We start from the raw sequence: 17180 nt of genomic DNA, 5'->3' as shown, positions 1-17180 counted from the left end.
TTGAAGCTACCCGAACCATTCGTATAGCTTCCATTGTGCCGCACACGTTCCTTAGCGACGACTCCGCGCACAGAAGCCCCCTCACAGCTGCGCAGTCACGCACAAAGAGCATGACCGATTCAAATGTTCGCGTCATTCCAGCGGCATTAGAGCAGCTCTGCGCCTTGCATGTGTGCTCTAACTAACTGGACTGAGAGCCTCTAGCTTACTGTGATAGAGATGGCCTATTACCACGGTTCTAAACCGACAATTAACGAGGGTTGTCAGCTGATAAGCATGGTTGAACATCTACTGATTCGCTTTGGCACCTTGAATTCCCAGGTGTGATCGGGCTTCCAGTCGCGATATCCTGTTTACACGAGGTGTCATGCGATGGCTACATGCTGTGTATATTGGTCTTAGTGACAAGGGAGTTTAGGTACCACGGAAGGGTGGGATGCGGGCATGCTGCAAATGCCGAGTAGCATCCTGCGATTTTTCATTGGGCCTTACAGTTTGGCTGAAAAACATGTTCGTAGGGAAAATCCAAGTACAGGGTTTTCAAATAACTGAGAGTACCTTAGCAGTCAACGAACTGGGTAAACGTGTGAGCGAAACTTCTTAATACCCCAAAAAGCAAGGTCTGTTTGTTATTGGTTGCCGAAATGACAGACTACGTTAACGAAAGAGAGAGAGGGGGGGGGGGGGGGGTGGTCCACTGTGAGTGCTTTCATTTCTTTCCACTTTGTTGTGCCCTCGGTAATACGTCGAGGCTCGTGGGGCTCGGTGAAGCTCAGGGAGAAATCGAAAGGAGAAAATCAACTTTTGCAGGGCATGCACTACGGAGATAATCGACGGCTTGTTGGCCGGCCAGATAGTCGGGCAGTTTGGGGACGAGGTTACGAAACTTACAGGGATCGGTGCTTGGCGCTTCCGCAGGATAAAAACTAACTGGAACGCAATGGGAGCTCCTTTCGTCCTTCCCCGACGTAGCTTGATTTATGATCATGACGATGAAGAGAGGCGGCCAATGTGATCTGTAGGCCGGCACTAAGCTTGTTCGCTCTGGGCACCTCAGGTCACCTCGGACCCCTCACGTTGTTTCTCCTGGTGGATGCGCAGGTCACGTGCAACGTAATTCTGCTGGTGGCGGTGAACACCATCGGCATGTTCTCCCACTACCCGAGCAAGGCTGCCCAGAGGCAAGCCTTTCTGGAGACGAGGCAATGCATCGAGTCCAGGCTAAGCATACAGCGAGAAAATCAAAAACAGGTAAGAGTTCGCTTACTCTTGCTCGTTGACACAGTCTTGTTGGTTTGATTGCACAAGTTGTAGGGGCCTGGAAAAAGTTACCGCTTCTTGTTATCGAAGTTTTTGCTGCTTTGTCATCAGGATGAGGAGTAAATGCTTATAAAAGGATAAAAAGCAGGAATGGTATTCTTTATTCTGCATTTTATTATTGTAATGCGGAATGGGGCTAGTCTGTTTAAATTTAGAAGCTATTAGCTTTGAACAATAGAGCCTAATGTGAACAAACTGGTTCGCAAATGACCATTTCTACTGGTCTACGGGGGGTTTAACGTCCAAAAGCGACTCAGACTATGAGGGACGCCGTAGTGAAGGGCTCCGAAAATTTCGACCACCTGGGGTTCCTTAACGTGCACTGACGTCGTGAAGTTTTTACACGAAATTGGCCATCGCGTTTCAAATTAAATTTAATTGACCCAACTTACTACATCCTGGTACGAAAACATTACTAAAATATTATGAAATTGTTTCTTGAGGCAAAACTAATAAAATAACCCGTCTGCCTTGTGTTCTAAGCTTTCTGCAACTTAACGCTCATACCGCGGTTGTGCTTTTAAACTTAAACGAAAACAACAACCTATGCGAAATGTTCATTTAAACAGGGTTTCATTACCAAAACCTCTAAATGTTAGAGCAAACGCCCTCTCCCAGCACTCAGGAAGGAGCAGCATGAGCACGCTACCCTCATATATGCACCTGCTCCGTGCTCGCGCTTATAAACCGGCTATGGATGTACCATCCTGTATTAGTGGTGAGCTGTTACTAAGCTCAAATGTGAAACGAATTTCGTTGGCATTGACACAATTTATTGTTGGCACAAACCAAGAGGCTCAACTGCATATTTCCTTTCGTTGAAGTGAGTTCTAACTGCAAAAACAGCGACAAGTATAATGCAGTTCTTAAAATCGACGCTTGAAGTAGACTAACATTTCTGGGATATTTTTATTTTTTTGCGTTGCGGAAACGCTTTAATGCTTCAAGTCAGTGTTTCACAAATACCGCTGAAATTTTCTACTTTTAACACTAATGATCAGCTTTTTATTGCGCGTTCCATGAGCAATAACCTCTAGGAAAATTATTGCCGAGCGAAATTTCCTCATATATGCGGGTAAGGGCCGCTCCCCCTAACCGCACCTCAAGCAGACCAGACACATCAACCAGCCACCATCATCTGGTGTGTGGCTAGAACAGCTGACGCTCTGAAATAAAGCCTTGCGCAATTTCGTGCCACCTCGAGCGCATATACGCACCACGTGCGATATGCGGTTCATTACTAGGCATGCGTGCGTCTGAAACATTTCGCTGCCCAAGGCCTCTTCGCGGTATCACGCGACCGGCATGCGTGGACAATATCCTTCTCCCAGCGCACAGATATATACACGCGTCCGCCGGTTTCCTCACCGCGTCGTCTCCGAGAGCAGCAGAAGCACAAGGGGGGGGGGGGGGGGGGGGGGGGGGGGGGGAAGGGATACGACGACGATTGCGACGCACTCATCGCGCTGCTCGGCCTCGCGATTGTCTCCGGACGCCTATCGAGCGCGCACAGCGGTCGCAATGAGGATGTTCCAGACGCGCTGTCCTTTTCCTTGGGACAGACGTCGGCGCCTTATACGAGGAAGCCAATAGGGCCAAGGACGTGGCGCCCGATCGGCCCCCTTTCTTTTATGTTCTTTTCCTTCTTTCTTCTCATTTCTTCCTTTACTTCGTCCTCTTCTCTCTATCTTTCTTTATTTGCGTCTGGGCCCCGAGCTGCAGCCACTGATTGGCGCGTCTGCAGTCCGGCCAGATAGCTTTCACCGCAAGGCACGCAACCGTGGCGCCCGGCTAGCACATACTAAAGTATGCGCAGGCGTGCAGTGATTGGTGCTGTCGGCTGACGCTGTGCGCGCGTATGCACCGTCTCTCTCTCTCTCCCTCTTCGGGGCCTGGACGGGGTGGGTGGAACTAATAATCTACGCGCACCGCAGCGTCGCCGGCGTCGTTGCGGGAATTCCCGCTTATCAGCGCTCAGGCCCCGTTCCTTCCGGTCTCGGCGCGCGTTCGGAGAACGTTTTCGCCAGTCGCAGTGCTGCAGCGTGGCGCGAACTTGCGTCCTCTGCCGGTGTTATATGGTATCAATGAGGAGCAACGGATTCTGCTTCTTCACTGAAGGGACGGGATGGAGAGGCATGCTTGCGCAAGGGGGAAGGAGAAGGTAGTTCTCTCGCACGCTCGTTTCGCATCCGTCTGCGTAGTATGCATGGAGCCAGCGTTTGCGATCGTTTAGCGGAAAACCGGAAATCGGAGCATAGCGTATTGAAGAGCATTCATATCTCCATCGTAGCGGTCCTACGTTGCTCTGCTTGAACTCTTTGTGTGCGTGCGTGTGAGGGTGCGCCCACGTTCACTCTCGTGATATGGTTTTGCAGATTATGCTCTGTGCCCTGGAAGTAGTCGGGAAGGGTGTCGATCGTCTGTAATCGATTGAGTCACGTGGTACAAGCGTGCTCCGAAGTGGAGCAGTGCACAGGTGGCGGCTGCGACGCTTATATACGCTGCAGACTGGGTGTTCCAGTTTAAGCTCAGAGAAACCTTTACGTTACCTAAGTTTTAAAACGTGAAAATGTAGACGCGTGAGGATACGACTGTCATCCACCAAACGAGTTTTCGTTATTTACCTGAGTTTGCGGCCCCTGTGCAGACTTGCGCGTTTCGGGGAACAACACACCTTTCTTGCACGTCTGCTAAGGAACGTGACACACAGCAAAGGGAACGATTCTATTATATTATATTATATTATATTATATTATATTATATTATATTATATTATATTATATTATATTATATTATATTATATTTATCATCTACGAACACCAGTTACCTTCACGGTCAGCGCTTAAAATCTTGCCGTCTTGATGTTCGCTTGGGCGTAAAGAAATTTCCGCCTCATTTATCCCCAACAACATAGCTTATAAGTCTGAAATCACGAGAAATTACAAGCCATCCAAATTGACGTGCAACCTTATTGAAAGGGAAGCAATAAAGCCGTCGGCAGCGACGTTATAGAGTGCATGCGAGCGTTTTAAATGAGATGATCGAGCGAGGCGGCTTTCGCGATCTAGTTTTTGATCGAAGAAGGTTTGCGTAATGCTTGTTATTCAGTCTACTTCAGTTCATTAACGGGCTGCTGCTATACTGCTGTGTCGCTCCAGTGATGGTCGTTTTCCACTTTTGATCCTCCGAAACATATTTCTTACGTTGGATACTTATTAATATCCTTTCTCTGTTCCCCTTTTTCTTCCTTTCTCGCCAGCTCCTTTACTTCCAGGCAGGAGCAGTCGATATATTAATGATATTACGCATTTATATAATCTGCTCGCAAGCGAACATTTCTTGAGGATGCCTAGTCGCTCAAAAAGTTCAGTGAGGCATTGTGTACGTCGCTGGATAGTTTAGTGGTTTGGGCGACAGCACTGTGTATTTCTTTGTTTACTAAGTGCGGTGTCAAAGCAGCTGTTTTTCAGGAGAATACAGCTCTCTCGTCTTCTCTCTCTTGTAACAATATTATTGTAGTAACTGAAACGGCAGAATGTGAAACAGCATGAAGCCAATGTTAGCGTCAGAATGTGAGGCATTGGGCGACGCGGAGCTGTGCGGCCATAAAATCTGAGCACCTTAGCAAGCTGCGTATCACTCGATCATCCTCCAAAGTGCTTCAGATTCTGGATATCAGAGGATTACAGATTGTTTCTTTTCCACTGACTTACTCAACGATGGAATTCCTTGCCTGAATACAAAGCGAGCATACGAAGCTATATTTCTTTTGTATAGCATGGTAGTAACAACTTTTGTATTGAACTCATTCTCGACTAATACATCAATTTTAATTCTATTTTCGTTTTCGTAACACTGCGTTCTTGTTATCTTTCTTTTTCCTAAAAACTCTATAGCCTGTAGAAAGAGGCAGAGAGAGAGAGAGAGAGAGGCTCTTTAATTTAAAAACAGATAATTCAGCCGGCGTTTAAATCTGCTGACTTTCTACTCTTCGTGGGGAAGGGATTCGTGGAGAGAAAGACGGAATGAGAGAGGAATTTAGGAAATGGGAAGACAATGAAGGTCACTGCATAGCGAATGCGAAGTGATAGTGCTGAACAGGGGGGGGGGGGGGGATTAGAGTTTGTCTAGAAGATCGATTTCATCTAAATAACGAAATAAAAAGTTGATACCGTATAGAATTTTTATAATATGCATTTGGTATAATGTGATGCAATCTACCCTTGTAACTTTATTCATTTTTTTTTCGGTTTTCTGTCAGCCTTTTGTTGATCGCTCTCTTTTTCTTATCAGTGTATTAGCTATGTATATGAGCCCCTTTCACGACTCTGATGAGTTGTAGGCATAATGAAAGTAAATTTGTTATTCAGAAGAGTTGAGCAATCAAAGTGAACTATTTTGTGTGCGTCGTTACCGCACCGTCCCTCGATGCACATGCGCAGAGCTTGTTAACTATAAATATCTTCCAGTTTCGTACGTTTCTGAATTCACAGGCGCGCACGAAGGGATTAAGGGCGCGCGGAATGCTTCTGAAGCCATTCGTCCCAACCCTTCCCTTGCTGCGTTTTTTTTTTCCCTTCATAATCACCGTACGGTGGGAGAGGAAGGGAACGAGACAAAAAAAAAAGAAGTAAAACAAGGATGAAAAAAAAGTAAAACAAACCAAGAGTTTGTCTCTGAGTCTACCTTTTGGCCTAACATTTTTTTTTTCCTTGCATCGATGCGTCATTCCGTCTGCCGGTTGGCCTTAGCCCTTTGGCGACGCCTCTTGGCACCGATGTCATGTTTTCAGCCTTTCCAAAAGAAAAGAAAGATAGGCAAGTGTGTCTTGAAAGGAATGGGGGGGGGGGGGGGGGACAACTGCGATGCCTCTGCGTAGGATGCGACGAATGAAAAGAATGCCCACATTCAGTCTCGTTAATTCTGTGCAGTACTGCAGAACGTAGAGTTGCGCTAAGTACATGACTTGCCACACGCAAGGTTCTGTGCGAAGCAGTGGAACGCCGAAGGGTGGATGAAAGTTGCGCATCTACATGATGTTAACCTAAAGGGCAGGGCCTTCTGCGGTTAGTTTCAAGGCGCATTAGAATACGAATAAGATAACTAGAAAACTTTCATGTTCGAACATATCCTAGACATAGTAGCTGAAAGTTCAAAATCACTCAACCGACTGAGAAGATTGCTAGCCTTGTCCCCTCCCTCTATCCACAAAACTCGGCTACGAAACGTTCTTTCGCACAAAACTGGAATGTGCCTCATCCATTCAGAACCCGCGCCAGACTTACCTTATTGGCGCATTAGAATCGGTGCAAAGTCGCTCAGCCCGATTTATAGCATCATGTTACGACAGCAGCACAAATGTTTCAGGCGTAAAATCATCGCTCGACATACCTCTTCTGTCTTGTCGCAAAAATTACCCAACCTTGTCTTTTCCATAAAGTCTATTACAACTTCCCTCACTTGCACAACACACTCCTATTTCCACCCAAAAGAACATCGCGCCGTCTTTTAACAGTTTAACTCTGAAGAATTTACACTTCTCCACTGATGCCGTCCATAAATCTTTCTTGCAGTCAGCCGTAGAACAATGAAATCAGCTGCCAGAGCCCGTAGCAACTGAGCGCGATCCGAACAAATTTAAGAATCTACTCTTGGACTATATTTCTCATTAGCCGCAATTAACGCACATTGCCTACTACCCCATAAGTGCACTTCTTATTAACATTTTTTCCCGAGTTACTCGTTTCATCCTTATCCGTATTACGTGCACCCTTTTAAATCTCACTTGTATTACCGCATGGCCACAATGCAGCTATGTACGTTCTTTTCGCCCTAATGCAATTCCCTGTCAGAATTTATGTTCGCTTTATTATTATTTTTTCTACGTGATCACATTGTACTTTTTTTTTGCTCCCCCCTTACGTAATACCCCACCTAGTAGTCCTTAAGGGACAATAATCCATGATGATGATCACCGGAATGGATCACTCGAACGTAGTAGTTACTGCTACTTCATTGCAGAAAGAAATTTTAAGCATCCGGAAAGCCGGCTATTTCGGAATTCTGCTTACAAATTGTCGTACTGAAGTAGCACCTAGACACGCCGCGGTGGCTCAGTGGTTAGGGTGCTCGACTACTGAGCCGGAGTTCCCGGGTTCGAACCCGACCGCGGCGGCTGCGTTTTTATGGAGGAAAAACGCTATGGCGCCCGTGTACTGTGCGATGTCAGTGCACGTTAAAGATCCCCAGGTGGTCGAAATTATTCCGGAGCCCTCCACTACGGCACCTATTTCTTCCTTTCTTCTTTCACTCCCTCCCTTATCACTTCCCATACGGCGCGGTTCAGGTGTCCAACGATATATGAGACAGATACTGCTCCATTTCCTTTCCCCAAAAGCCAATTATTATTATTATTATTATTATTATTATTATTATTATTATTATTATTATTATTATTATTATTAAGTAGCACCTAACAAGATTTTCATTCGAGCTAGTTGGTTGTAGCATGACATGGTTTACGCAAGAAGCGTACTGGCGCTAAAAACCAGTCCTGTCTGTGTGTGTTGTCTCCGTATTTTAGCGCAAGTACGCTTTTTGCGTAAACCATGTAGCACCTAACGCATGCGCATACGGCGCGCATAACCCCACGCTCAAGTAACACGCGCCCGAGCAATTCGTACACAAAAACCGATGGCTGAAATTATGTTACTTAATAGGCGCACTTTTTAAACCAGCCGCCGAAGCGAGGATATCGGAAAGAATTTGCGAAGAGGAAACAACGGCCGTTTCCCTACTTTTTTTTTATGCGATAACATCAGAAGGGCCGTGAAAGCAAAAACTGTCCTGTGTGAAGCCTCCACCTGCCATCCAAAAAAAATTAAAGAGGCGATAACGAATAGAAATTGAGTAAGAATAGAATCATAATTAGGATAAAACGTAATTGAAATGTAATTTTAATTGAAACAGAATTAAAACTGGAATAGATTGGTGAGATAAAGAGAATAGAATCATAATTGGAATAGATTGGCGAGTGAAAGAAAAACGCTATCGAATTTCATCCGCATCAGTCCGATTGGCCGTCCCTGAATGTTAATAGGTGTAACGTTAAGAGGCACGAAGAGAGCAGGTTGGTCAGGGAACTAACGCCGGTTAATGAAATCCTAGTCGAAATCAAGAAGAAGAAATGGACCTAGGCAGGGCATATAATACAAAAACCATGATAACCGATTGTCGTTAAGACTGGATTCCAAGAGAAAGCAAGCTAGTATATGGGGCGCAGAAAGTTAGGTGGGCGGATGACATGAAGAAGTTTGGGGGTATAGATGGCCGCGGCTGGCAGTGGACAGGGTTTATTGGAGAGATACGGGGGAGGTCTTTGTCCTGCAGGGGGCGTAGTAGGCTGCTGATGATTTTTTACGAATCATTAAATGTCAGCAACTTGACCTTCAGTTAGAGTATGCGGAAATTGGTCAAGGGTGGCCGTGATAATTGATTGAGTACGGCAGGACGTGATTGGGATTCACGCCCTTGGTTTGTACAGTGCTTTCCACCTTATGCTGGTAAGGGCGTTTATATGCATTCTTACTTCTTGTAAGAGCGCAGGCGTTCGTTGAGGAGCTGTGATGTGAAAGCGTCGTCTCTAGCCCATCGATCCCGTATTGATTCGCACAAGCGGCATTTAAACAGTCCCCGAGAGGAACCTATTCAAGGAAACTCGAACGCACGTGTTGCTTCAACTCTAAGCCTAGAGAGTCCCACGGAAAGATGGCCAGGTTCGACGTGTCCCTACGCTGACAGGACGCTTCGCCTGTCCTTTACTTTGACGTCGCTTCGCGGAGTTGGCCAACCGAAGAAGTGACAGTGATTCACAGCCTTTTTTTTTCTCGTTGTTGTTGCTTTGTTTCGTGCAGGAGCAACTTTTGCTCTCCGTTCTCCCTCGTCACGTGGCGATGGAGATGAAAGCGGACATCGCGAAGAAGCCGCAGGACTCCATGTTTCACAAGATCTACATTCACCGGCACGAGAACGTCAGGTGTGTACCTATACCGAGCGGGCTGCGCGCTTGTATGTTTTGTGTGTATTTGTTTTTCTTTCCGTATCCTTCACGCTCGCTTAGCGACAATAAGTGCCATTGTGCCCGCGACGTCCGTTGTGGTTCTTTGCTCTTGTTTGCACTCGCACAAAGGCGGGCGCCAGCGAGGCGCGCCCGGCACTTGGCAACAATGGCAGCGAGTTCCGCGTCTGTCCAAAGCGTATCGAAAATTTGAGGTCGCGCGGGACGTGAACAGTGTAGAGGAGCCCGATGTATTGAGGGGCTATTTTGGGAGGCTCGATCTGAGGACGGCTACATCACGTGGGGCGCTACTTTATTTTTGTTTATCCTATCGAAAGCGAGCAGAATATCATCTGCAGGAAACTATAGAGGGCGCTGCTCTATCTGTCTTCGTGTGTTTTCTTTAATGTCCCGATATACTTCGTCTCTCTGCAAATGATATTCAGCATACGTTTGCATGACGATAAGTCTCATTACTTAGCTTCCGAAATGTCGTTTAGTGCCTGTCTGTATTCTCTTTTCTTCGTATTGTTGAGTGTTCCTATTATCTCGAGGCGCTCTTTCTAAGGTTCGCAGAGATCGCAGAGAAGGCGAACAGGGGTCTGCGTCTGTGCTCTTTATTTAGTATTTATGGAGATCTAGCATTTAGTGTTAACCGCCCCCAGTATTATTCCCTCGGACCTTTAAGGGTATAACGAAATGAAAAGAAACGCTATTTGCATTCTTATCACTTTATTCTTTCTACTTTTCTTTGCAGTTTGCGGGAACGTAATAGCTTTTTTATTAGGATATTTTCCAGTTGATATTGAAAAGGATGACTCATCACGTTTCACAGCTTCGTATATTTGGCGTATGCACACGTATGTAGTACGGTGTGCATGTGGTACCTTCACCAAAACGTGTTCTTTTCACAGTGAAGTGTATCAAATTAGCAAAACCTAAACCAATTTGAGATCTGTCAAGCGCACCCACAATAGAAAACAAAACAAAACATGGCGTGCTTAGACTGCCCACTGACGTCATCGGGGTGGTGGACACTGCAGTAAGGTATCGCCTTAATCGGTTACGAGCTTTTGCGAGCAGTGATTTTTTAAAATTATTTATAAATTATCGTGTCCACGCAAAGCTTTTCAAATTTGATTCGAATACCCGCAAAGACCACCTCTTCAGATCTGGTGCACTAGAATAAGCCCATCGAAATCATTTCAGGGGCGCTTTAATGGCCGAATTAAAGTTGTAGTTGCTACCTGCAATAAGGCAACAATGAAGATAACGGTGAAAATACCATTTACTTAGCGCTAGAATCGGCAGAATATGCCGTCTTATTCGTTGCGTAGATCAGCAGACAGAGCGCACGTATTTCTGTCACACACTGCCACTTAGAATTTGATATAGTTGTAAATTGCTTCCCGATATTTTTGCGTCTTCTCTCCAGCGCTAAGGCGCCCGTGTGCTGTGCGATGTCAGTGCACGTTAAAGATCCCCAGGTGGTCGAAATTATTCCGGAGCCCTCCACTACGGCACCTCTCTCTTCCTTTCTTCTTTCACTCCCTCCTTCATCCCTTCCCTTACGGCGCGGTTCAGGTGTCCAGCGATATACGAGACAGATACTGAGCCATTTTCCGTTCACCCCAAAACAATTATTATTATTATTATTATTATTATTATTATTATTATTATTACTATTATTCTCCAGCCTATTTTAATTTACTTTTCACAATTCCACGGCAAGTCCCTTTTCAAGAAGGAAGATGCCGCGGAGGGATGCAAGGGAAAGGCGGTGATGTACTTAAATTATTTGTTTGTTGAATTAGCTGAATTTGGCGGTTGTTTTACAATAATTCTCGCTTAGAAGGGCAAATAGTTGAAGCGGGGCAGGGGACGGCCATCTCCAACCGCCTGCCCATCTTCCAGTGTGTCCGTTCAACTGCGTTGATTGGACCAACTCTTTATCTCTCTCTCTCACCGTGTTTCCGGCAGCATCCTGTTCGCCGACATCTGCGGCTTCACCAGCCTGGCGTCCCAATGCACCGCCGAGGAAGTCGTGCGCATGCTCAACGAGCTGTTCGCGCGCTTCGACAAGCTGGCCGCCGAGAACCATTGCCTGCGCATCAAGATCCTCGGCGACTGCTACTACTGCGTCTCGGGCTTGCCGGACCCGAGACCCGACCACGCGCAGTGCTGCGTCGAGATGGGGCTGGACATGATCGAGGCCATCGCGTGAGTGTACATCTATACAGCCGCTCTTTCGCGCGCTTCAGCTTTCAATAATGAAGTGGGTGTAGCGTGTCTCCTATAATAACCATGCTCTGTATAGTCACGGCATCTGTGGCCACGCGTGTATGAGGACAGGCTGTCCACGTTGTCCAGGCGAGCATATGTTTTCCGGGCCATGATGGTATATTGTGGCCAGGAAAGGCGGAGAGAAAATACGCATACCTTCATGCAGTAGTCGTGGCCGACACGCGTGACTCCTAAATAGAAACGCGACGGCTGTTTATAGCGACTGGCCGGTGGCCTTGAAACGAGGAGAACGTCGCGGCTACGGAAAATAAAAATAGACACACGCGGTGACGCAATGCACGCGCTATGTTTTCCGGGCGGACAGAATATGTCACGTTTCGCGAACTCTCCTTCCCGCTCTGCGCGTGACTCATCGAAGGCGGCATATAGCGGGAGAATGTGCGCAACACCGCCGGAGCAGTCCCGCTGTGTTTTCCATTACTCCAAGCACGAGCGACAGACAGCGACGGACTGGGCGCGGCATTCGATAAACCGAGGACTCATCTCGATTTGATCGCTGACGGCTGCTCAGTGCGCGACAGCAAGCGCCTCGGTGCGGCCTTAGGCTGGTGGTGGTGGTGGTGAAAACATTTATTAATGATAGAGAAAGGTGTTGGGGGTCGTGACCTGAAGGGTCACGCCCTGACAACCACTAGGTGGGATGCCTATATAGTTAGGCACCCCATTGGCGGTTGCCGCAGACCGGGCGCGCTGCGTTAAGGCCATTTGGGCCTCGAGGGCGCAGCAGCCGGACAGGGTCGCCTCCCAGTCCTCTCGGGTGGGGTTTGGGATAGTTGGTAGGGATGGGTTCTGCTGGCAGACCCACACAATATGGTAGGTGTCAGACACCTCCCCACAGTGTGAGCACCGCCCGTCGAATTGAGGATCGAGATGCTTTAGGGTTGCCGGGCACAGCATCGTGTTAGTGAGCAGGCGCAGCAGTACCCGCTCGTTGGCCTTCCCCAGCCCTTTGCAAGGAGTGGGAAGAGTTTGGTGGGTGGATTTGTAGTAATCGCATATTTCCTTAAAAGGCTGACTTACGGGCCTCACAGCAGTAGACACAAGCTTACAATAATGCGTGCTCAATATTTTTTTTTTTTGGTTTCGATTAAAATTGGAGCTGTTGCGCCAAAGGCCTTCCATGCGGGGCTATGCTATTTATATTGTTATTGAGGTACATGATCATATAAAAATGTTCAGTTATGTCGAAGCACCGTAATTAAAAGCATGATTAGGTGACATTACTGTTCACAAAATTTGGTATATTCGGCTCGACTATGAAATAATAAGATAGCATAGCTCTATAGTTTAGTTCTTTCCGAATTCAGTGGTATAAGATTAACTGAAACTGCATAATAAAAACATAACGAAAACGTTGGCAGAAAACACGTAGTTGAGAAAATCCCATTTGAAGTGCGCGCGCCAGCCATTCGGAAGTCGTTGTAGAGGCCTCATAAACCGGTGGAATGTGGGCGTTCTAAAAGGATTTCATAATATTCAGTAATCTCAGGATGTAGGCAAGAGCGCCAGTTTTCGAGCAAGACTAAGATGGCGGCCATCGAAGACGCAGTTGCGGGAAGCGAAGGGCGCGAAGTTCTGCCAAGTTTGCTCCGAAATCGCTGTTTCGGCGCCTCGGAGGTGTCAAATATATCGATTTTTTTAGTAGTTGGAGGTCAAATTAGGCCTTGAAACTTTGTAGGTAGCTACGTTAGAGAGTAATCAACCCTAATATTCCATTTTTGTAAAATCGGAATTTTCGTATTTTTTGTGTGTGTGTGTTACCATGTCAAGACCCCGTCTCCGAGCAAGCGCACAACTCTGATTCCGAGCATGCGCAGAAGCACGCTATCCGTCGTTGCGCATGGACGATATCGTGAGCCTGCCTGCTCAGACACTTTCTCAGACAGTCAATTTGGCCTAAATGGAGTTGCGCTGAGACAACCACGGCATGTGCTGCGAGTGTTTGAAAGCGCATGCCGAGAAAGAAAAAAAAAGAAGTGCAGCTTATAATAACAACTTTTCAAACGTGTCATGGCTTCATGGTTAACAGTTCTATCGCGACGCGTTCGACATCTTCGGCTTCAGCCGCAGAATGCGCCCTTTTCGTGATTCTGCGAATAGCTCGAAAGGTATGACAAAACTACAGCACGTCATACTGCTGACGCAAGGAATAAGGGACCCGCGAGCGCAAGCTGCCTTATAGGTCGCAGATTCCAAACAAGTCAGGACGCCATAGCGCGGTTCCTGCTAAGGTCAACATGAGCGCATATTGGCCTTGCTTTATAACGTCGTTTTTGTTTGGTGCGAAAGTTAGCGCTATTCAAGCGGTGTTGCTTTCTCCGGTTTCTGAGCATCGGGAAGGTGGTGCAATGCAAGCAACAGAACAGTAAATAATTTAGTCAATCAATCAATCGGTCACTCGGCTGGTCAACTAGTTAAATCAATCAATTAATAATTCAATTGGTCTTGCTTTGTAACGTGGTTGCTGTTTGGTGCGAAAGTTAGCGCTATCCAAGCGGTGAGGTTTTCTCCGGTTTCTGAGCATCAGGAAGGTGCTGTAATGTAAGCAACAGAACAGTAAATAATTTAATCAATCACTAAATCAATCACTAAATCGATCGATAATCTTGCCATTCTCAGGAACGAGTGGCTAGGTACTGGCACACTTAAAGTAAATGGGGGGAAAAGTGCATGCTTGCGACGATTTACAGGTGGTGCTGAGAGATAAACCACCGTCAGAATATAACAATTCATAAAATTCAGCATGCGACTGAGGTTTAACGTGGCGGGCAAAACACGACAATAAGCATGCGCGTTATTTATTACGCATACAATCAACAAAGCCTATTATTACGAGATTAACTCGTGTTCTTCAACATTTATGACATGCAAGTGCTATAGCACACAGCTTTAAGAATACCGCGCCATTTATTAAAACAAACCTTTAGGGGACCATTTTACTATTGCCAGCGGCAGCCTTCGTTCGCATGCGCGAATATACACGGCTCCGCACTTTTACTAACTTCTAGCATTTTCTCGTTCTTTACTCCGCCATTTTCGTGTCCGCCCCGCAGACTTGTCCGGGACGTGACTGGCGTCAACGTCAACATGCGGGTCGGCATCCACACGGGCCGGGTTCACTGCGGCGTCCTGGGGCTCAAAAAGTGGCAGTTCGACGTCTGGTCTAACGACGTCACGCTCGCCAACTACATGGAGGCCGGCGGCATTCCGGGGTGAGCAGACCGTGTCACTCATCGTTCGCGCAAAGTGGCATCGACATCATGGCTCGCTATCCCGTTTCCATTTTAAGCTCCGCACTCTCCGACGGGACGACGCAAGACAGCGAGTTAAGTGCGAAAGCAGGTCGTTCGCTTATCGAATTTGAACGTCGCTGCAGCTCCTTTAAAAGCAACGCAGAAATAAAGTAACTTTTACCTGATCCATCCGAAATCCGAAAATGCAACAAAAAAAAAAAGAGGGATATAAGAGAAGACAGTGTGCAGAGGAGTTGCGACTTAAGATTCCGGTAGACAGAGAAGCGTGTCAAGCCGATAACGCGCAGGAAGAGGACCGAGCGTATAAAGGCACCGAAAATTAAGACAGCATAGAAGGTAAGGCGAGACTAAATCGATATATGGACTTCTCTAAGGAAACTAGTGAACGGGGGAAACGAGCGATTGGGCCAAGTGCGTCTCCTAGCGGTAATTTGGAGGTCAGGTATTAATGTGCGCTCATCAGCAAGCTGTGCACTTCTGTTCATTTATTTTTTTTCCTCCCTCCACGAGTTCCACCGAAATGTATATCTACCTTTCCGCTTAGAAATGCGGACGAAACAAGCGGATAGTTCTGTCTTCCTGTGCTAGCTCCCTCGTCTCGGCCAGGAGTGCACTCAGAACGACTTACATTGTGTGAAAGAGGCAGTCACAAGCAAATGAAGGGTTATACACGTGCACCTGTTGTGTCGCTGCCTTGTTTACGATTGACTATAATCCTATGATTGGGGCTGTTTAGCGTGTCTGTTTACGCTGACTGTGCCGACTAATCAAACTTTCTAAAGGCAGGAATGTGCTCGTGCTCTGTAAAGCTTTATTGCTCTTAAGTTTGGTAACAACCAAGGGAGGTCGGATTTTATTGCGTAGTCATTTATATTTTTCTTCCCCCAAGTTTTGCAGCGCTGTGCATGCAGCCCTTCTCCAAAATAAACGGGTGACCGTGGGTTTGGTTCTGGGCCGTGAGTTGTGACTTGCTTTGTGTCGCCGGCGCCTTAACTTTCTACACGGTTTTGCACCGGAAACTTTACCCTAATCCCCCCCCCCTCCCCCTAAGCTTAGGAGTGTCTGGGCTAGCTAGAAAGCAGTGCTAGAAGAGCCCCAATACTGGCGTGAGTACCAGTTGGCCTGCTTATTTTGAAGCGGTAGCTTCACTACTAGAGGTAACGGGCTGAGATCGCCGTGTACTTCCCATGACCTTCAAGACTCGGCCAATGTCAAACCTTCAGTTTGGAGAACCAGTGAAGGTGCAATCGTGAGACCAATGATCAAGCCATTGCAAAGATCAAAGGTCGAGGTCAAGGTCATTTCAAGGCCAAGTCAAGATCATCACTGTCGTCAAGGCCAAGTCAATGTCAGGCAAAATCGGGTCACGTGATCGACTCTTGGCAAATACCAAAAAAATGACCAAAGCATAGCATAACAAGACTTTGCCACGCTAAACCTTTGTGAAGCTACTGTTTCTCCCTCGGTTTAAAGCTAAACCACCGTTAGTTTTTTTTTTTTTTTATAGAGACTGCATCTCCCTTGGCTAATCCGGCTTGATTATAGGCATTGACGATGCTCGCTGTTTAGCTGCTTCCATTACTGCCACCACTATACTGCTGAGCCACTACACAGTATTTTGCGTTTGTCCGCCGCCAGGAGCGTGCACATCACCCGGGAGACGCTGCAATTCCTGGGCGACGACTACGAGGTGGTGCCGGGCGAAGGGGGCCAGCGGCACCCCTACCTGCGCGACCACAACATCGAGACGTTCATCATCATCCCCAACGACAAGAAGCGCATGGCGCCGCCCGAGAACAGCAGCTCGGCCGCGTTGCACGGCGTCGCCAAGGAGATCCGCATCATGGGCCACGCCAACGCCAGGCGCCACATCAACATGGGGTGGGTGCCTTCGGGGCGGTTCTCTCGCGTTCCGAATCTTGTATTTCCCCCGTACTAGCGCTTGATATGATTGGGCGAATATTGGGTAATTTCGAATAATCGGGCGTAAAATATTCGATTCGATCCGATTATGTTTGGTGTTCCAAATCTCGAAGCATTCGTCCCAAGCGAATGACGGTTGTGGAGCGCTTGCTTCGTGTGGTTTAGGTTCAATAATAATAATAATAATAATAATAATAATAATAATAATAATAATAATAATAATAATAATAATAATAATAATAATAATAATAATAATAATAATTAGTTTTTGGGGAAAAGGAAATAGCGCAGTATCTGTCTCATATCTCGTTGGACACTTGAAC

At 46.8% G+C, this 17180-nt stretch overlaps 1 protein-coding gene across 4 annotated transcripts in view; it reads left to right on the top strand.

Moving 5' to 3' along the window:
- LOC144125415 (adenylate cyclase type 5-like) overlaps window positions 1-17180 on the top strand; it is a 199603-nt gene that overhangs the window by 143850 nt on the left and 38573 nt on the right. For all 4 annotated transcript variants that reach the window (XM_077658784.1, XM_077658783.1, XM_077658786.1 and 1 more), the window contains 5 exons: window positions 1102-1251; window positions 9234-9355; window positions 11357-11596; window positions 14734-14892; window positions 16573-16815. In XM_077658784.1, coding sequence (XP_077514910.1) covers window positions 1102-1251; window positions 9234-9355; window positions 11357-11596; window positions 14734-14892; window positions 16573-16815 — 914 coding nt within the window. The remainder of the gene's footprint in view (window positions 1-1101; window positions 1252-9233; window positions 9356-11356; window positions 11597-14733; window positions 14893-16572; window positions 16816-17180) is intronic.

This window comes from Amblyomma americanum, chromosome 3 (assembly GCF_052857255.1).
Source record: "Amblyomma americanum isolate KBUSLIRL-KWMA chromosome 3, ASM5285725v1, whole genome shotgun sequence".
Classification (NCBI taxonomy): domain Eukaryota; kingdom Metazoa; phylum Arthropoda; class Arachnida; order Ixodida; family Ixodidae; genus Amblyomma; species Amblyomma americanum.
Note: the sequence above shows the minus strand (reverse complement) of the source record. Positions and strands in the feature narration are given on the sequence as shown.